Below are 21876 nucleotides of genomic sequence, written 5' to 3' on the forward strand. Positions count from 1 at the left end.
ATGGTATCACAAATTGTACAGCTTAAAACAGCCTTTATCATCTCATGGTTTCTATGAGTCAAGTGTTCAGGCACGGCTTAGCTGGGTCTAGCAAGTCTTTGAGGGAAGAATTTGCTTCTAAACTTAATCAGGTTGTTGGTAGAATTCATCCCCTTGTGGCGTATGACACAGGGTCCTTGCTTGTTGCTGGCTGAAAGCTGAAAGCTGCCTTCGGGTCCCTGAGGCTGTACTTGGTGCAGAGGGGCCGCCTGCTCAGAGTTCTTTGCCACCTGGGCTTCCTCAGCATGGTCACCTACTTTGTCAACAGCAGGAAGAATCTCTTATGCGGCTAGCAGGATGGATACTTACACAATGTTAACGCTACAGAGTAACATTAGCACGGGGATGACATCCCCTAACTTTGGTCCTATTGTGTTAGAATCAAGTCATAAGTCCCACCCACACTCAAGGGGAGGCAACTGGGAATTCTGCAGGGTGTGGCATGGGCTTCAGGTCTGTCCTCCACAACAGTGAATAGAACTTTGTGCAATAATGAATTTATTGGCTCTTTATCTCCTACAGAAAAAAAGACAATGCAAGTCTTATATATTCAAGACTTAAAGATAAAGCTTTTCATTATTTAATTTCTGATCATCTCCACCTGTCTCTTAGCACTCACCCTATTATACTGGGTAGTAGTTCCAGAAACATACCGTGCTGTTTCACATATCCGTGCCTTTACAGATGCTTTTCCTGGTTTCTGAATTATGTTTCCCTCTTCTTTTTATGCCAGACAAGCTCCTTCCCCTTCTCTAAGACCCAGATAAACTGTAATTTCTGAGTACTTCTTATTTATACACAGTGTCTTCACTTCTTAAGGTATGCTTTAAGTCACATATCTCAATTTTTAGAAATGTTTCTCCAATATTTTATTTTGAAAATTTTAGAACATACAACAAAGCTGAAAGAATTTTACAAAGTACACCTGCATATACCGCTTGAATTATACCAATGAGTCATCTACTTCTTCATTTAAAACATCTTGCATAGGTGTGGTATATTCATTACACCTGATGAACTAATATTGATAAATTATTATTAACTGAAGTCGATAGTTTATAGTAGAGTTTACTGTTTATGTTACACAGTCCTATGGGTTTTGACAAATGCATGAAGTCACGTATCCACAGAGTTTCACACAGAAAAATTTCACTTCCCTAAAGATGCCCTGTACTCCACCTGCTCCTTCCTTCACCTCAAACGTTGGCAACCACCAATCATTTTACTGTCTGTGTAGCTTGCCTTTTTTTTAAATGTCATAAATTGAAGTCATATACTATATAATACTTTAGACTGGCTTCTATCACTCAGTAATATGCGTTTAAGATTCCCCCACCTTTCATCGCTTGATAGCTCAGCTCATTTTTTAAGTCCCTGAATAGTATTCCATTTTATGGATGTACCACACTTAAAAAAATGAAATAGAATTGACATACACTTACATTAATTTCAGGTGTACTGCATAGTGATTTGACATTTGCATTATGAAATGATCACCACAATATGTTTTAGTAATCATCTGTCCCCATACAAAGCCATTACAATATTACTGACCATATTCCTTATGCTGTTAATCACATGCCCATAACATTATATAACTGGAGGTTTGTCCCTCTTAATTAATCCATTGCACCTGTTTACCCCATCTCCCCTGCCCTCCCCTCTGGAAGACATTCATTTGTTCTCTGTATCTATGAGTCTGTTTTCATTTTATTTGTTTTGTTTTTTAGGTGCCACACATAAGTGAGATCATGGTATCTGTCTTTCTATATGACCTATTTCACTTAGCATTATGCTATCTAGATCCATCTATGTTGTCATAGATGGCAAGATATCATTTTTTATGGCTGAGTAATACTCCATTGTGTGTGTGTGTTTGTGTGTGTGTGCGCGCGCACGCACACACACACAACTTCTCTATGCATTTGTCTACTGATGGACACTTAGGCTGCTTCCATGACTTGCTATTGTAAATAATGCTGCAGTGAACAACTGGAGTGCACATATCTTTTTGAACTGGTGTTTTCATTTATTTCGGGTAAATATCCAGAAGTGAAATTGCTGGATCACATGGCAGCTCTATTTTTAATTTTTTGAGGAATTGCTATACTGTTTTCCATACCACATTTTGTTTATCATTCACTTATTTAAGGACATCTTGGTTGCTTTTGAGGTTTAACAACTACGAATAAAGCTGCTGTAAACATTCATGTGTAAATTTTTTGCAGACGTAAGTTTTCAACACATTTGGGTAGTACCTAGGAGCGCTGCTGCTAAGTCATTTGCAAGAAACTGCCAAACTGTCTGGCAAAGTGGCTATACCATTGTGCCTTATTCTTGTTGGTCCCTATCTTTGCCAACATTTGGTGTTTTCACCATTCTACTAGGTGTGTGGCTGTAGCTCAACATTGTGTTAATCTGTAATTCCCCATGACATGTTAGGAATCTCTTCATATGATATTTGCCATCTGTATATCTTCTTTGTTGTTATGGATTGAATTGTGTCCTGCCAAAATTCATATGTTGAAACCCCAGTGTGGCTGTATTTGGAGATAAGGTAGATAATGAAAGTAATTTACGTGAACCGAGGTCATAAGGTTGGGACCACTCACCACAGGATTAGTGAACTCATTAAAAGAAGAGTTGGCTCTTTCTTTCCACATACATACAGAGGAAAGGCCACATGAAAACTCAGTGAGAGGCTGTGCTCAAGCCAGGAACAGAGTTCTCACCAGAAACTGAATATGCTGGTACCTTGATCGTGAACATCAAGCTGCCAGAACTATGAGAAAATGCCTGGTGTTTAAGCCTTCTGTTCTGTGGTGTTTTGTCATGGCAGCTTGAGCAGACACGAGCATTTGGTAAGCTGTCTGTTCAGATCTCTGGTCCACTTTTTAATTGGGTTGTTTGTTTTCTTCTTGTTGAGTTTTAGGAGTCCCTTATATCTTTTGGATACAAATCATTGAACAGATAGGTATTTTGTAAATGTTTTCCCCTAGACAGTGGTACGCCTAGATCTTTAGGTCTGAATACTTTGTTTAGTAATTGCCTGTTTATGTATCTACCATTCCCACTGGTCTATAAGCTTTTTGAAGTCAGGGACAGTGTCTTCACGTGTGGGTATCCTCTACGGTGAACACAGGTCCTAGCGCAAGTCTGACACATAATGGCAATCACTGGCTGGCTGGCTGGCTGAGTGACTAGATGGATGAGTAGTGACATGAAGGAAAAGGCCAATATAGCTCAAGGAGGAGTCTAGCATTAGGCAGAGGGGTCAAGCTCAGCACCAGAGGGTTATGGTCACTGGAGATGAATGTCATTTGTCACATAAATGGGGGTTAGCATCACAAAGATGGGAGGGATCAGCATCCTGCATGTAGTTCAGAGAGGGGCCTGGTTTCTGAGTTTTACAAAGCAGGGGTGGAGGAAACACTGTGAGCACTGACATCTCTCACATCAGGCATTTCTTCCTGAAGGGGGAGAGTGAAATGCCAGATTTCAGGTCCATTCTCTGCGATGTCAAGGACCAAGTCACTGCATCTCTGTTTTTGTGCCTCTGACACCTGGCACCACCCCCTACTCTGACTGATGGACACCTCTTCGGGAACTGAATTCTGCCACTGAAAGAACTCAGATGACAAATTGTTCCCAATCCTAGAACCCCTTCGTACTTTATCTTACTTAGTCCTTTTCCCTCCTTCCTCGCCATCCTTTCCAGAGACCCTGAGTGGAACCTCATCTTTTGAAAAGCTTTTGGCACCATGATGAAGTTTATCTTCTTGTGGGCTCTCTTGAACCTGCCTGGTGAGTATCTTGCCCATTTTCCTCCATACTTGCCCAAGAGAAATCCTGGCAGAATTTTGAAAGATGGATAAAATCAGGAGGCAAGTTTCCAGACTACAAGGACAGGATTGAGGCTCTCCTTTTGCACTGCCACCATCCCCACCAGGCTTCCTCCTGTGACAATGCCTGCCAGTCTCACCTCAGGTTGATGGTCTGTATACTTCTAGGGGAGGCATGGATTCTGAAACCCGACACCAGACCCTCTCCTAAGGAAGATTATGCCTGGCTCTGGGCCTGTCGAGAACAGGAATGATGCTGGCATGACAGAGGGAAAAGTGGAGTCCAGAGGGGAGAGCAGGGGTCCAATTAATGCACACAGCAGAGCGCTCAGGGTTTCAGTCTTGCCCAGGCATGGTTCCAGTCACTCAGGAAAAACACTGGAGGTATTCATAAATCCTCTGTCTCTCGCAGCCCACATTCAATCTGTTTGGAAAATGTTGGCTCTGTCTTTTAAACACATCCCAAATCCAATCCCATCTCACCACCTCCACTGCTCACTGTGACTCAAGACACCATCTCTTGTCTTGACTCTCAAATTATTCTCCAAACATCCCTCTTTGCTTTACATGCCGACACTCAACACTTCTCCAGAGGGCAGTTATCATCACTGCTTTACCAAAAACCTGGCAGCATTTCCACGTTTCACTCAGAAGACAAATCCACGTCCTACAGAACCCTACAAAATCCTGCATCACCTCTCTGACCTCCCTCCCTTCCTACTCTTCTCCCGAACCACATGCTCCTCTGTGATGCTCCTTAAACAGGCCTTAGGCCTCTTGCTTCAGCCGCTTTCTCTGCCTGGAATTCCTTTCCCCAGATCCCTGATTATAGAACACCCTCATCTTCCTTTCCCTGTTCATCTCTCACTGGCCATGAAGTCTATCCTGACTACTGATGTAATCCTGCACAACACCCCCGCCACACACACGCACCTGACGCTGCTTCTTCCCCATCTCCTGCACTAATCTAAACACACTACATCATTTACCTGTGTGTTGTACTTCTCACTATTGAATAAATAGTATTTATACACACACTCATTAGAACGGATGAGAGCGGGGCTATTTCTCTGTTTTGTTCACTATGGAGCCCAAGCCCTTAAGACAGAGCCTGGCACGTACTAGATGCTCAGTATGTACTTGCTGAAGGAATGAATGGTCTCCTCCCCTTTCAGACTCTGAGCATTTGGTCTGTTCTTTAAATGACATCTAGACCACTCAGCCTCGCATTGTCAGGAGAAAGGGATAAGATTGGCCAAAACATTTTAAAAATGGTAAAAATAGTGTGTTCTCCATGAGTCAGTTTAACATATGGCCACTGAAATGTGGAAGGTATTTAAGGAAACTTGTATTTTAATTTGAAGTCTATTTATTGACAACTAAAAGGGAAAACACTTTTTATCTTTTGCAATAGATACGTTTCTATTATTTTCCTCTTGTTTTAGAACAAAGGAATCCAGTTTACAACTCACAGATAAAGGTACTGGAGAGAAGGCTAGGGGGGTCTTGAGCCTACTGAATTATTTTCCTGTGGTTTTTTCTAATTATACCTAAAGAAAAAACACCCTCAGAATTTCCTGTCAATGTTTGTCTCGCCAGTTGCTTTGAACTTTGATCCAGATTACAAAGATGCCATCACCCCTCCTTACATGGTCTTCTTGAAATCTGATTACTTGCCCTGTGTTGGCGTCCTGATCCACCCTCTCTGGGTGCTCACAGCTGCACACTGCAACTTACCGTGAGTAGGAAGTCCCCGACACCACGCTATGCTTTGGGTTCTCAGGATGCGCACAGATCAGAACCCTGCCTGGGGCCACCGCCCAATTACAGGGGATTGGAGAGGCCTTCTGGGGATGTTCAGTAGTAGAGAGAAGGCTTCAGGGAGGAGCTAATAAAGGTCCATGAGGGTGGAAAAGCCATCCCCAAAGTCCTCTCATGAACATTCCTATTGTTCCAGGAAGCTTCTCTTAATACTGGGGGTTACAAAACCATCAGATACAAAAGAAAAACATCTACAAGTGGTTGGTTATCAGAAGATGATCCATCACCCACAATTCTCAGTCACTTCTATTGAGCATAACCTCATGTTAATCAAGCTGAAAAGCTATATCGAACTCAATGACTACGTGAAACTGGCCAGCCTGCCCAAGGAACCCGCCGCTGAGAACACCGTGTGCACGGTGTCCACCTGGGCCTACAACATGTGTGACCTCTGTGAGTGTCTTCTCCCAGAACCAGACACGCATCGCTCCCTTCTGCACTCCTGGCTTCTGCAGTTCCTCCCAAGGAGGCTCTCATCTTCATTGGGCTAACCTCTTCATTTATCTTTTCATCTCCTTTCCCTTCCCTGGCACCTCCCTGTTAGAGCCCTGCAACCTCCCCCTCCCCACTGTATCTTTCTGCATCTTTGCTTTCATGTAGGACAGAAGTGGTTTTAGGGAAAAGAAGACCTTTGTATTGGTCTCGATTCGCTGTGTGACAGCAGGTCACTTAACCTTTGGAGCCTCAATTTTCTTAACTCTAAAATGTGGCACCAACGTTGTCAGAGGTTTTCAAGCCATTTTCCAGGCAATAAAGAAACTTAAAGCCTTGAAATAGCACAAAATGATGCTTATGTGTTAAACAAAAGATAAATACATATACTGTGCTAAAAATCATGCAGAACTTTTTTTAATGTGAAATTATGATACAGATCAACACAAGTGTAAGGAAAATATTTCTGAAGTATTTTTAACTGGTTACATCCTAAGAATGAACATGCACTCACTTCTTCAGGAAACTGGAAAACAGCTATCATTATTTATTTTTCAGCGGAAGTCTTCTCTATATAATGCAAAACTACTGAATTTCTTGTCCTCCTTCAGCTTTCTTCTGTGTCACAAGTTTCAAATTCCATGAAGAACCTTTGAGCAAGACAGCTCTCTTTTCTAGGTTTTGTGCCCATCTGCCCACTATCCCATTTCATAGTTTTCATGTAAATTCTAATTACTGCAGCTATTAAACAAGATGGGATTGAGGACTGGACGGAGGGACAGTGGGGGGGGGGTGATTAACCATAAGAAAAATAGCAGTGATCTAGTTTCATTAAAAAAGAAAACAATTAGAAAAAGAGAAAGAAAACTATGATAGAATCCTTTAGGAAGAATTATTAATACATTTTTACTCATGAGTAAGTTTGAATATATTTAATATACATCACACACTAGACATCATAGTATGGAAAGGAGATTAATTTTAAAGCCTGTCAGATTATATTCATCCATCCACCTCTACATTCTTTTTATAGAAGCCAAGGGGTGGCTATACGTTTATCCTAACAATGCTGCCATTACTCAGACCTTTTTAAACTACTTTTTGGTAAATACCTTCAGATCCTGGGGTACATTTTCTTGAATAGATCACAAAAGGAGACATTCTTTCTTTCACAGCTTTATTGAGGTACAATTGACAGATAAATACTGTATATATTTAAGCTCTAAAAAGCTATGCATGCTTTGATAGGCATATACATGTGACCTGATGGTTCCAATCAAGCTAATTCTCCACCACGTCCTCCCATATTCACGTGTGTGTGTGTGGTGAGAGCACTTCAGATCTATTCCCTTAGAAAATTTCAAGTACACAATACAATAATATGAACTATAGTCACCATGCTGTACATCAAATCCCCAGAACTTACTCCTCTTACCACTGAAAGTTTGGACCCTTTGATCTACATAACAACCCTACATCCCCCTAGCCTTTGACAGCCACCATTCTACTGTCTGTTTCTATGACTTTGGCCTTTTTAGATTCTACATGTAAGTGAGACAGCATTTGTCTTTCTGTCTCTGGCTTATTTCAATCAGTATAAAGTCCTCTAGACAAGTAGAAATTCTTTGTCCTTTGAAAGGCAATTAGAATTTTGGAAACAGGCAAATCTTCTGTTAAGCAGTGAGTTTGATGCATCTGGCTTGTGCAACTTGAATCAAAAAGAGATGCGACTTACAAAAAAGCGCAGTTCATTTTCACCTGGCTCATGAAACAGTTAAGTAAGCATTTCCCAAAAAGGGATTCCCCAAAGAAACGATGAGTCATGCAATTATTGCTGAACTGAAAAACAAGGCAAAGACTCTCCAACATTTTCTTTGAAAGAATTAATACATTATTTTCAACTAAAGACACTCAAATAAATACACTCTCATTAAAAGAAATCGAAATCTCAAAATACTTTTTCCCAAAGAAGAATCTTTGGCAAGAACACCTAACATACATATTGATATGACTCTGTTCTTGTTTTTCTCATTCTGTCGCAGATTGGAAACATTTTGTTTTGGGTCTGCATAGTTCATAGTATTTGTAAACCATTGATATAAACAAAATACCTTGAATTAGGAATGAAGAGACCCAGTTATAAATCTTAGTTTTATGGATTTAAGAAAATCACTTTTTGAGTGATTTTTTTTTTTTAGAAGATACTAGATATTTTGGTCTGATTAATGAAAAACTAGGCTTAGATAAGCTCTATAAATTCCTTCAAACTCTCAAAATAGGAGGAACATTGTTTAAGGGTACACACTTGGCAACTAGTAGATAAATAAGTTCTGGAGATCAAAGACGCAGTATAGTAAATATACACAGCATTGTTGTATTATAATCAAACTTTCTAAGAGTCTAGATCTTAATTTTTCCCACCGTAAAAAAAATGATAATTATGTGACGTGATAGAGGTGCTAATTATTGCTACCATGACAATCATATTATAATACTTAAACGTGTCAAATCAGTACGTTGTGTACCTTAAATTTATAGAGTTACATGTCAGATATACTTCAATTTAATAAAGTAGGAGTGAGTCAGTGTTGAATATAAAACATAGGGCAAATAATAAACATGAAGGCTGAAAAAGTAAAATAAAATTAAACTGGGTAAATAGAAATTCCAACTCGAAGGACACTTTTTAAATGCTTGGATTTCCAGAAAATTTTAAAGTAACTTGTTTCATTTCATTGCAGAAGTGCCTCATATCTACATACAACTTCCAAGAATTTAATCTCTTTGATAAGGAGATAGACACTTAGCATCATGAGAAACTGTTAATCAGGATAATTTCCTACTGTTTTGGTGGCCACAGTTCTGATTTCTCTCAGGGTCTGAATTCTTTTTTCTTCTGCCAGGAGAAGAAATATGTTGAAAAAGAGGGAAAGGAAACATAACTCATAACCCTTAAGAATGTTCTACTCCTTTCTTTCCTGTAGACAAGGACCCTGACTCACTGCAGAATGTGAACATCTCTGTAATCTCCCAATCTCAGTGTCATGCTGCCTATAAAACGTACAACATCCGAGAAAGTATGATGTGTGTGGGCATTGTGCCGGGAAGGAGGCAGCCCTGCAAGGTAATGCCTCTCAATGTCTTTTTTTTAAACACCCTTATTGTGGTACGGTTCCTGTACAGTAAACTACACATATTTCAGAGGTACAATCTGATGAATTGTGATAGATGTGTACACCCATGAAACCACCACCACAATCAAGATAGCTAATATGTCCATCACTCCCCAAGAGGTGCAATTTTTGAATTCCTAATTTATCCCTTCCTATCTCCTTTGCTCTGCGGTAACCATAAGTTTGTTCTCTATGCTTGTGAGTCTGTTTTCTGTTTTGTACATAAGTTCATTTGTGTCCTTTTTATTAGATTCCACATATAAGTGATATATGGTATTTTTCTTTCCCTTTCTGACTTATTTCACTTAGAATGACAATTTCCAGATCCAACCATGTTGCTGCAAATGGCATTATTTTATTCTTTTTTATGGCTGAATAGTATTCCTGTGTGTGTGTGTGTGTGTGTGTGTGTGTGTGTGTGTGTGTGTGTACCACATCTTCTCTATCCATTCATCTGTTGATGGACATTTGGCTTGTTTCCATGTCTTGGCTGTTGTAAACAGTGCTGCTGTGAATATTGGGGTGCATGTGTCTTTTCACGTTATATTTTCCTCTGGATATATGCCCAGGAATGGGATTGCTGCATCATATGATAAGTCTATTTTTAGTTTTAATTTCCCTATTTTATTGTGTCCTTTGCCAGAAAAACAACCCTGTTTCCTCTTTCCTGGCAGGAAGTCACAGCGGCCCCAGCAATATGCAATGGCATACTTCAAGGAATCCTGACTTTTGCGGATGGATGTGTCTTGAGAGCCGATGTTGGCATCTATACCAGAATTTTTAACTACATGTCCTGGATTGAAAATACCATCCGGAAGAACTGAGCTCCCATGACAGGAATTCTAGACCATATGACCATCTGTCCCCAAGTCCAGCCTCAGAATTAAATCTAAACAGCCTCCTGAGTTGCCCCACGCACACCTGTCTCACTTCTGCCAGACAGAATGGGTGACGGGCACACACCTGCACTGTGACTATATGATGTGACAGCCCTTCCTCCTCCCCTAGTGACGATGATGGCAAACTCAATACCCCTTAGGCAGTTGGAATGTATAAACCGGGGACTGTGTTCTTTCTAACAAACTGATCATTGACTTATTGAAAAGGCTATTTGATTGCCATTCTGGGCAGCAAACCCTTACCTCTTGCACTGAATTCAACAGCGTGTGCTTTTGGTGAGTTACTCATGCTAACAGGTAAATCGAAGTCCAGGTGAGAGGGGAGGGTTTAAGGAGAGAGACTGGGAGGAATGGCACTTCGTTTCCCCTTGCCCACACAACTCTCAGCACTGGACACACAAATTCTGGTCACTCACGTTGCGGGATTCTCAGTAGGGACTTGAGCTCTGAGAGGTTAATACGAAAGTTAGCTGGGGCTTGTGACATAGCACATAAACAGGGAGTCCAAGATGGATTTCCCAGTACGTGCATGTGTGCCCCTTCTATTACACTTGCCGCCCCAGGAACTCCATTCTCTCCCAGTTGTCACTCTTGTATTTTTCTTCTTTCCTTCTCTTTTCATCTCACCTCTGCAGCTCCAGTTACTACCTGAGAGTTTTAACTGATAGTTTTCCGTAGGGAGTAGCCTTTGAGTTGACTGAGAATCAAAAATACGAAACCAAAAATGAGTTTTAGAGATCTCTGCCCATGGCCACTGTAAGTGGACTGCTTAAGTCTTACGGTCCAGCCAGGGGAGAAGAGAACTCCTCTCAAGAAGCAGAAGTTCCAGCAGTAAATCTTATCCTCTCTAGGGTTCCAGAATCTCTACATCAATAAAACCTAGCTTGCAGGGTTGAGAAGCAATATTGTGTGTGGACTATTAAGTGCAACTGTGAGCACCTCACTTCCATGTAGGTTATTAATTGAATTTTTTGTTCTAGAAGAAACAGGTGGTTTTTGCAAGAGAGCTCCTCAGCCTCTAGAGATGTTTCCCATCTTGAAATGGTGCTGAAATTTCAGTCAGCCATGCCAATATCTTACAAAGCCAGCTGATTCTAGGTGACGAAGCATATGTTAAGGTCACTGAGTTCTGTGGGCATCAGCCTGCTATGTCACCACTATCACTGTTAGGTAACTTCCTTGGTTGGAAAATACATTCCATTTTTGTGGAATCCATAAGGCATTCAAGGATGGTGGTGCTAAGACTGAGGGTGGCAAGGGAAAGAAAATCCAAGTCTAGAATATGTCATGTTCAGTGAGGACAAGTAGCTACTCTGTCCAGAATGGAAGGAGCTCATCTACCACCACATGGCTGGTGGGGTAGCTGGGGCACAGTGACATATCAGTATTTCATTAAGGGTGAGACTGGTCAATGACGCTGGCCGATTGGGTCTTTGCAAGAAGTCCCTGCCTGTGAGCCATTTGGTCCCCTAGCTCACTTTGTTTACAGAGTCATTTAAAAAACTCAAAAGAATGAGGAAGGACTTCAGAATAGACAAGCTTTGCATCTGATTATTAAGTCTTCTGCAGTGAGCATTTTAGCGAGAATTCTCATGAGATAGCATATTTTCCTGCTCCGAGCTGACTCTGAAAAACCCTACTACATATTTCTTCCTCACACAGCTTATCCCCATTTCCAACACCCTGCTCTTTCCGAGTGCCTATCAGGGCAGACCAGCGGCCACTCCCAAGAAATGCATATAAAGCTTGACCTCAGGAGAGAGAGCAACCAGATATGTTGATTGAACTTGTGTCTTCTGGGAAGAATTCAAAGGAGGAGAAAAGAATTCTCTTTTTTCCCTCATGGTGTCCCTCTGTGGGGTTTTCACATCACAGCAGTACACGCACAGTTGGTACTGATACAGCAAAGTCATGCGTAATCAAGGTGAAGTCTTTTCACCTCTAGTGAATGGTTCAGGGAGAAATCTCTTAGAGGTCATAAGTGTGGGTTGAGGAAACTGCCCAGGGCAATTGCTTATGCAACTTACTTGAACCTTCAGGGCCGGATTTACCTCTCTTCCATTTATGCTTCTAACTGAGAATGGAATGAGCACATTCAAGTTCATGACAAAGGGAGTTAGCCCCACCTAGAGCAAGTTCATGGTCAACTGGTAATCTGGAGTCAGGCATTTATCTCCATCAGACCATTGTAGCAAACTAGGGGCTATTTCCCAAGAAGCTACCGTGACTTTGCTACCCAGTTTAGGGATCTCTGCTTTAATTTTTATTAGGTTTTGCCATAACCTTCATTTTAGTTTGCTGATGATACTGTTCGCACCACTGGATCTCCCAAGTTCGAACCCAAGAAACAGAGCCAGTTGCACTTCCACTTGTCCAAGCTGGAGACTCTTTCCTGACTTAATTTCACCCTAAATGATCAACTTCCTACATCATTCATTAAATGACTCAGAGCATGGTATCCTAATGAGATCTATACACTTTAGAGGGCTTCAGACATCACTCTTAGTAGTAGGGAGTGCAAGATACAGCAATGAGTTCATTTCAGTGGAGGAACCCAACATACACCCACAAGTTTCCCGCAGAAGCAGGTGACTGTATTTTTACTGGTTATGTCACCTACTCATTACCACACATCTGTCTTTCCAAGACACCTGGGAAACTTGCCATTTCTTGTTATCTAGTCCTCTCGAGATGATATCATCAATATAGCCAACTAGTAGAGCACCCTTTGAGACTGTCAAGCTCCTTAAGGACTGCATTCGGGTACAGGGGCCAGAGCAATGATGACCATCTGAGCGTGGAGGTTAAAACAGACTGCTGTTTCTGCCAAAGGGAAGCTCATGAATTCTGAGCTTCTCAAAGACAATGTACAAAAGTGCACTTGTTAGATGAAGAATTGCATAAATGTAGAAGGACTATATTTATTTGCCCAATGAGGAGGCTGCATATGGAAGAGCAAATACAATTGGCACTACCGTCTGATTACACAGTAATCAGACACCATCAGCCCCCACCGCGCTTTTGATGTGGGCCACGCTGAAGAACCGAGTGGGTTGACAGGGGAAATTGTCACCCAGCACATTTCAAGTCTGTGTTGGTAGAACTGATCTCTGCAATGTGCTCATGTTTTAGATTTACTCAAGGGAATTCTCATCAACTCCCTCTCAGCCCTTTCTACAACAAAAGCCCTCCCTTCACAGGCCAGGGAGAGACTAACAGTTGTGGAGATTCTGCCAGTTGTAGATTAAAAAAAAAAAGTGCCCCCCTCCCCTGCAAACAGTACACATAAAAAAAAGGGAAACAAATTCAGGACCCCACTGAATTGCTCTAGGGAAGACTTATGCAAAAAAAAAAAAAATCCATGAATACCTCAATTTTCATGAGCCCCACTCTGATCAGAGGATTGCGCTGACAACGTCTTCCCCACTGTCACGAATGGATACTAACTTAGATCCAGGATCTCTCAAAAACTTTGAGCTATGTTCTTGTCTGTAGAGAGCAGGTTACTAATTAACCAACTCAGGTCACTTTTCTATAAGCTCGAAAGAAGACTTTCAGTGTTAGGACAGAGTTCTCTCTCTGGGGTCCCCAGGCTCCCTTCCCTCCAGGGGGCATCGCAGCAGTTAACATGACTAACAGGCTTGTCACGGAGGGAGGCGGCTGTAATACATCAGCGTGTTGACTCACATCAGCCCGCTATCACCAAATCTGTCCGTGGTTCGTTTGTTTGTTTGTCTTTTGATTATATAAATCAAATAAGAACTTGAACGTTCTATCCATTTCATTCCTAAGGATCCCATTTTTATGGAGAACCCTTGAGAGAATCCTCTTAAGGGCCCCCAAACATCATCAGATAACTTTCCTTTCCATTTTAAGATTTAGGGAGGCAGGTAAAATGAATAACTTGACATGGTCTATTTTCCTTTAACGAGTTACATTCAAATGTAAGAGGCCCTTTAGCAGGGGCCAAAATGCCACTGAAGGAGGAGAAAATGTGATACGTGCAAGATTCTTCTTCAAGGCCTGTTTGTTTGCTTGCATCTTGTGTTTTTCATAGAAAAGTTGGCGGCACCCACACTCGGTATCCTGAAGGGTGGGGTAAGTCCTTCTAGTTCTACGTTGCAGCAGCGGGAATCCTGACGTCGCCATGTGTCTAAGCTACATTCTCCATCAGTTCTATAAGGAACATTGCTAGAAATTTCCCTCTCTCTCTGCCTTACTCGCTCGTCTCGCTCAATTTGTTCAGAATTTATGTGGAGAAAATAGGGGTGTCACTTATTAGCCTCCTCAAACCCTGCCAACAACACATTTGGATTTGTAGAGCTTGGTGCTCCCTTGAAGAAAGGGATATGCCCTGTAACCATTATTCTCAAGGCTGAAAAGCTATGACCCCAAAAGCTAAGTGTGGATGTATCCACAGGCCAGGGTCTCACAGAAACAAGGTGAAGATCAGGCTAGAGCGTGTTCTTGGGCACAGAAGTGACCACCAGCTACGGCACTGATGAGACTTTCAAGACTTCTTAGAATTTAACTTAGAATTTCTTCCTTTGTGTGTTTACTTTAAGGACAGGAGGATTTGAGAAACCATGAAATGAGCTCTGTTCAATAGGGAACCAGGGTGGGGAAAAGGCCCTGGTTTGAAGTCATTGGGATAGAATCACATTGCCCATTGGAAGCTACAGATGGGGATTGGAGATGCTGGGCCGGGGGCTGACACTGGCGAGGAACCCCAGGGTCAGGGCTCCCAGGCCCTTTGAGAGCTCACACAGGACTGGGCACTTTGATTATCTTACTCTGGGGCTTCTGGTAGTTACTCTGCCCAAGATCGAACCAATATGCCATAGAGACAAATAAATGTCTCCCCTGTCTCTCTCCTAGTACGTAATCTTGTTCTGCTTTGTTTTCTTTTTAAGAAATGTTTAAGTGTTGGTAAATCCCATGTAGGATTTGCTTGTCCCTAGTTCTCTGTAGCCCCAAACCGCTACCTCGATCAACTTGGTTGGCTCATCTGTAATCTCTAGAGCCCCATGTACAACAGCAGCCCAAGAGGTGGGGCTACGTCTATCCTTAGTTAAGAGGCATTTAAACATCCTCCTTACTCAAGTGACTCGTCACCAAACCAAACTTGCTATTACATTTTTCTACCTTAATAGCCCAGTTCTTTTGACTGGGCTTCTGTTCTGTTCCTGAAATGAAGTCCCCATTTTTTATCACATTTCCATTAATGCTGTCTTTGTCTTACTGCCTTGTCTGATTCTTTGGCTCCTGTATGCCTAGGTCTCTGCCTTACTCTTCCCAGATGATGCTGGAAACCCTCAAGAGGCAGCATCCTGCCGTCAGAACTTCCTGCTGCTAACTGCCTGCCGGGTACTTAGTTTCCCTGGGCTGCTATGTCTCAACTGGCCACTGGGTCGAAGGAAGGGTGCCTGACTGCCCCTCCACCCTCCCTTCAATATGTCTGGTGTCAACTTAGCTGACTCCCTCCTGTTTTCGCCAGCCCCCGCCCCTACTCTTTGACTGCCCCTCCACTGTGAGTTCATCTAATTTCTCGATCCCCAAAAGAGCGACATAGGGTTAATGTAGTTGAAAGAGTGTGAAGTTGGGATCCAACTTGGTACTTAATCCCAGCCTCAACTGCTACTGGCTGTGTGTCCTTTGGCAAGTAATCAAGTAAATTAACCCTCTTGCCTTAGTTTATCTGTCTCTAAAATGGGACCAATAATACTTTCATGAATTGTTAGGAGTAAGTAAGGTAACTTATGTAAGGCATGTAGCATAATATTTAGCACATAGTAGGCACTCAAGAAGTGATCATTCTACTGTGGTGTGCAGACTTCCCTGCGCCCTGTGACCACATCTGCCAAACAGCCTCTCCTGGTGACACCACCAGCAATATTATACGCACTGACTTTCTGGAAGGGGGCAAGGATGCCTGCCTGGTGACAAGTCTTTCATCCCAGTAGTAATATATTCATCACGCAAAGAGACAGCATAGTGAGGTGCTGAGAGCCCTAGATGCAGAATCAGAATTCCTGTTTTGAGACCTGGCTCTACTACTATTAGCTATGTGACATCAGGCAAGTCATCCAAACTCTTGAGCAAAAGAAAAATAAAAAAAAAACAGTGGTATGTACTCGCCTAACAGAGCATTCGAAAGTACTGACAGAGAAAATGAAGTTAAACATACTTTGTAAAGACATGGATAAATCTCTCTTATCAGCCTGACAAAAGACTCACCTGACATCGATCGGTCTTTCCTATCTGAATAACCAGGGAATGACATAAGCCATTCAGGCAAAAAGCACTGTTTGAACCCCTACAATCTGCCAGCCTGGGGGGCAGGGTGAGCTTAATCACCATGGAATCAAGGATCCAGGCAATGGCAATAAAGCAGTTCATGGTCCAAGTGAACAGAAGTGCATCCGGGAAGTCTCCAGGGAGCACTCAGGGACTGAGGCTGAAGGGAGCCCATCAGAGCAATGGTCCTTTCCATCACTCCAACCAGGTGCCTGGCTGGAGTTGTTTCAAGAGCTGCCAGCAGAGAACTTCAGCTGTCCTTTAAGAGCCTGTGGCCCAGGGCCTCGCTGCCCTACCATCTCCTCTGTACATAACAGCCTCTTGGTGGCCTCTGACCAAGGACCACCCAGCCATGATGCTCTCAAACAGCAGTACCCTTCCGAGAGAAATGAGAGAGCACAGGGACCCACACACCCCGAGGGCTCGGGGCCAGGCTCTCGACCTCCTCCCCTCCCTGTGCTTGCCCTCTGGAGCCGCGTAGGTGTTCGCCTTCGCACCTGAGAGGGGCTGAGAGAAGACCAACTGCTGTGGTTGCCATCCTGCCCTGTCTGTGCAGGTCACGGAGAACTGTGGGCAGATGGCGCCCCCTGGTGGACAAAGCTTCTCACTCCACAAGCGCTGAGCAGCTGCTGGCAGCCGCTCTGCACCACAAACTACCACGACCCCCCATCAGAGACTGAGCCACCTTTGAAATGCCTCCTCATTCGCTCACTCCCAGCTAGCACCCCAGTTACCTGCTCACTTGGTCCACAGTGTCTGGGACGGAGAAGCTCCGACTAGAAGCAGAGTGGATCAGCTACGGTCCCATCTCCCATCTCTGCAGGGGTCTCAGGATCCGGCCTCCCCCGTGACGCACCTGCACCTCCGGCTGCTCCAGTCGCCTGGGTCTGAGCCTCCTTGTTCAGCCCTCACTCCGTGTATGGCCTTGCTCAGGTTAGACCCTGTTCTGAGCCACGACTTTGAGGTCAATATTTGCTAAGCCCTCCACCATGATCCCAGACCCCGGTCCTTGCAGGTCAGGCCCTCTCTGAGGATCTTACTTTGAAAAAAGATCAGCTTGAGCCTGGGGTGTGAGAAGCTCAGCCGGAGGTGCGTGGTGGGAATGAGGATCTAATTGGAAAAGCGTGTGCTTTTCTACTCCAGAGGGTATGAGTGGGAGCCACACAGTGAGATATTCACTCTACCCCTTTTCTAAGTTCCTAGAATTTCTCCAGGTTTTTTTTTTTCCCCAGCACCTCTCTGGGCATTGCTACTGGCACTAAAAAAGCAATATACTTTTTATATGTGCACACTGTGGAGAAAACAGCTAACACTGATTAAGTGCTTCCTGCATGCCTCTGTAGTTATGCTCAAAGTCTCACCTGAATTGTGTTGTATAATCTAGCCTTCTGAGTCAGCTAGAGTTACTGTCCATACTTTGCAGACACACAAACTCCGTTTCGGGGAGATTAAGTCTTCCCCAAGGTCACGAGTGGCAGGGCAAGACCTGAGCCCTGCAGAGCCTGCGGTTCAATCGCTGCGCTAACTCGGCAGAATGTTCTCTGAAGGGCAGCGTGGCAGGGAGAGTCTGCATTCAGTAAAGGGCGAGAAGGAGGGTCTGGGTGCAGAGGAGGCAGGCTCCCTCAGGAGGGGCTGAGGGCAGAGGAGGAGGCTGGGTGTGTGGTTGGGAACCAGGGGTGGTTTTTATTCATTCATCTAAAGAGGTTGTGTCACTGTGTCTTTACTGCAGGTGCAGAGCAGGGTTCTGCCTTGGGTGACATTGGCCACATGTAGTCTCAGCTCGGTGTTATTGACCCGCGTGGCCTGGTAATCTGCTCCAGGAAGGGATATGACCTCCTTATCCCCGGGACTCCGCAGACTGGCCAGCATCTGTAGTTGCCCCTGGAGATCCTGTTGGTACCAGCTCATCCAGGGGTACTGGGAATTCCTCAGGATGCAGCGCAGGGTTTCAGCCTGTCCGCGAGGTACCAGGACCCACCGGGGCCTCTGCTCCACGAAGCTTGCAGTGGCGTCTGAAACACACAGGCAGGCCAGGCTAAGATCCTGGGGGTAGTGATCACCTCCAGAAGTAACTAGTTGTAGCCAAATCCCGAAAAGGGGATCCCATGAGTCCTGCCGAGAGGAGACTGCAGAAAAAGGAATTTCAGGGCAAGAAGCAGTGCGGGGAGGATCTTGGCAAGGCTCGGATCAGAGAGCAAAGCTTTCTGTGCCTTCAGGTGCCCCAGCGACCCAGTCCCTCTTCCCTGCTTTAACCCACCCAGTGGCCATCTCTGCCTGACGTCTGACCTGTACTCACGGCAGCCATGAGCACCCAGCCCCAGAGGATGAGAAACAGGACCATTCCCTGGCCCCACAGGCCCTCTCCAGCAGGGCGGCGGGACAGGGGGCCGTGGGACGGGGCCAGCCAGGCAGGAGGGCAGATCCTGGCCTGTAAGGTGGCAGTTAGTGGCTGACACCACACTCAGAAGGGAGTGGCTTTTCCAGGAAACTCAACATCTCACATCTTCTCAAAGTGGCTCAAACCTCAAACTGGAGTTTCCTGTTTTTATGCACCCACACGCACTCACACACATCCCCACGCCCCACAGGCACCGGGTGGCTCAGTGAAGGTCCTTGGCCCTGCACCCTCTCAGCTGCTTCATGGAGATTCCTTGAACAGTGGCCCTGAATCTCTGCCTCAAACCTTCTCAGCGCCACCATGCAATGCTTGTAGGTTGAGCAAAGGTCTCTTCACATATGCGCAGAGGCTGCTACAAGGCAACGCTGGGTAGTAGGCTTCAGACACTCACCTCCAGTGACCTGTGTTTTTCCCCCTGTAAAAGCAAATACAAACTAAACATAAGAGGCTCAATTCTGTTGACGATAAGAGAAGAGACCTCCCTCCCCTTCATTTTCTTAGAGCATTTACTCAGAAAACTTGTTAACTTCCTTCTCTGTCTCTCTGAAATGTACCTAAATCTTATTAAAAGATAAATAAGCTCTTGCCAGCATTAACACCCGGGGATGTCTTTCTCAAGGACCTGCAACCTTCTGTTTGGAATATAAACATCAGGGAAGGAGAGCCTTAGCCGAGAGCAGACGCTTCAAACCAAGTTGCAAAATGATGCTGTCATAAAGACATGGCCAGTTTGCTTTCCCTTTGGTAAAGCCACTGAGCAGACACAGATGGACACCCCAAACATCAGGTGACTTCAGCATGAACTGTGGATTAACGAACAGGCCTGGGGAGTCCTGTCGTTTGAGGACGAGTCATTGCTTAACTTGAGAACATGTGTGTAATGGATTCAATACACTGGTCTGTATGAAAAACATAGATTTCTTTTTGTCTCTGCGATCTCTTAACAAAACTCCTGTGATGTGCATCTCATTCTGATGTAGTGCTTATGCGAGAATAAAACTGCTTCCCTACTCTTCTACCTTGCTGGAGAGATTTTCTGAGTTGGGAAGGGATTTTTGGTTTTAGTTGTATTTTCCCAGCAATTCACAGTGTTGCCACTACACGGCAGTGTGACCTTGGGCCTCAGTTTCTTCATCTGTAAAATGGAGATATAATGAAAGCTATTTCATCAAAGCAAGTGGACTAATACATGAAAACATCTCAGGACAGAGCTTGGCACAGACTGAGTACTTAGTAAGTGTTGCAATGGGAAATTTCCCATTCAATTAAAGCATGGCAGAATTAACAGTAGTTTTTATCGGTCTTTTATCTCCTATTATTTAGTAATCAGCTGAGATTAAAACCACAAGTTCTCATAACTTTTTAACACTGATAAGAGGCCTTGTGTTTTGGAAACCAATAGTCTGAGAAATTAGATTGAAAAGGCCCACACCTACCGTCTCGGAAACTTCAGCATTTTAAAGACAACACTATGGAGACACTGAGGGGCTTAGCAAGCAAACTGTACTATTTCAGGACCCGGGGCTGCACTATATTCAAGTTGGTGTCACAGACACTCGATAAATGAAGAAAGGAAATCAGAGCCCGGCGAGGCCGCAGACCCAGCTCCCCAGGGAGTCTGCATGTCAGGGCATGGCAGTGGCCCGACGTCCCGGGGATTTTTGCCTCTCAGAGTCACTGTTTTTTTGTTTTTTTGTTTTTTTTTCAATCTGCTGAAGTTTCAATACATATGACAGTAGGGTTCACACGAGTCTGGCAAAGGATGACAGTCACTGATGGCATTTGGTGACCGCCTAGTGCAGTCTATCACTCACTTAGCTCGCTCACTTTGAAATCATGTGGTTCTTGACTTTTAAAACACAGACAGGTTTTCATTCTGTACAATTCCGTGTCTAAAGTAACTTTGTTAACGTTGTCTGTATCATACTCTTTCAAATGTGCCTAATCTAGATGCGCACAAGATGTTGATCATACTGTGTACTAAGTAACTTAAGTGCCAATACCCTGTCATAGGGGTCACTATCTGGTTTTTTAACTACAGGTAAGTTTCAGATGTACAGCATTGTAAGGTGACATCGGTACACGCTAGAGTGCCCACCGCAAGTCCCGTCACCATCCGTCACCGTGCAGTTGACTGTGACCCCCTTCTCCTCTGGTAACTGCGGCTCTGATCTCACCGGCTGATTCACTTTTGCCGCCTAACCCAGTGTCCCAGCCTCGTCACGCAGAGGCAGATGAACTCTGGGGAGCGTTGCCCAAATCACCCCTCCTGAATACCAGAGCAATGCCCACACTGAGATGAGGTGTCCTCGCCTCGTGCACTTAATCCTGAAGTTTGCTGTGGAGACAGAGTCACTCTGGGGCTTGGATGGTGAAAGGCACGGGGGCTGGGAGAGGGGAGAAAACTGGGACTGGAGGGAAGAAGGAGAAGACGTAGGGGAAAGCCCCCTGGAAAGTCAGCCCCGGAGCAGAGATGCCCTGAGTTGCGATCACTGGCTCCCACCTCGTTCCTGGGCCCCCGCCTCTCCCCGAGGCCAGCCCTCCGACCAGAGGGCAGCTTGCAGGAGGAGATGCTGGGCCCTTCTCGGTTTACAGGGCTGGCTGTCCCGTCTCCCTTCGCCTTAATCCCCAAGTGCGATTGGGATCAGAGTGGCTCTGACACTCCTGTTATCTCCTCCCTGGGTTCCCGTTCCTCAAGGTTGGTGCCTCCCCGGGCTCCTCTTCTGGTCTTGGCCCGGCTCCCGTCCCAGCCTAGGTAAGCCTCTTCCTTCCAGACGGCTGCCCAGCTCCCCACCTTCTCTGCCCTGCTCAGAGTTGGGCATTATGATCGCCCCCTTGGGAAAGTTGTTTCCTCCCCGCCATGCCCCAGTGACTACTCAGGTGCTCCCAGCAGCTGCAGGCAACCTCCGCTGGGTCCTTACCAGCTTGGATGAGCTCAGTAGGTAATGAGAAGAATCTGCATGCCCTGAACGGAG

At 44.5% G+C, this 21876-nt stretch overlaps 1 protein-coding gene across 1 annotated transcript; it reads left to right on the forward strand.

Annotated features, from left to right (window-relative positions):
- Nucleotides 1–3803: 3803 nt before the first annotated feature.
- Nucleotides 3804–10447, forward strand: PRSS58 (serine protease 58). The gene is made up of 5 exons (XM_010947435.2): nt 3804–3843; nt 5481–5619; nt 5839–6095; nt 9119–9258; nt 9982–10447. Exons 1-5 carry the CDS (start codon nt 3804–3806, stop codon nt 10129–10131), a joined length of 726 nt encoding a protein of 241 aa, XP_010945737.1. The 3' UTR covers nt 10132–10447.
- The last annotated feature ends 11429 nt before the right edge of the window (nt 10448–21876 follow it).

This window comes from Camelus bactrianus, chromosome 7, assembly GCF_048773025.1.
Source record: "Camelus bactrianus isolate YW-2024 breed Bactrian camel chromosome 7, ASM4877302v1, whole genome shotgun sequence".
In the NCBI taxonomy this organism is placed as follows: Eukaryota; Metazoa; Chordata; class Mammalia; order Artiodactyla; family Camelidae; genus Camelus; species Camelus bactrianus.

Coding starts and splice junctions, on each gene's coding strand:
- PRSS58 (XM_010947435.2), top strand. CDS start 3,804: ATGAAGTTTATCTTCTTGTGGGCTCTCTTGAACCTGCCTG. Junction 3,844..5,480: donor GGCTCTCTTGAACCTGCCTG/GTGAGTATCTTG, acceptor TTGTCTCGCCAG/TTGCTTTGAACTTTGATCCA. Junction 9,259..9,981: donor GAAGGAGGCAGCCCTGCAAG/GTAATGCCTCTC, acceptor CTTTCCTGGCAG/GAAGTCACAGCGGCCCCAGC.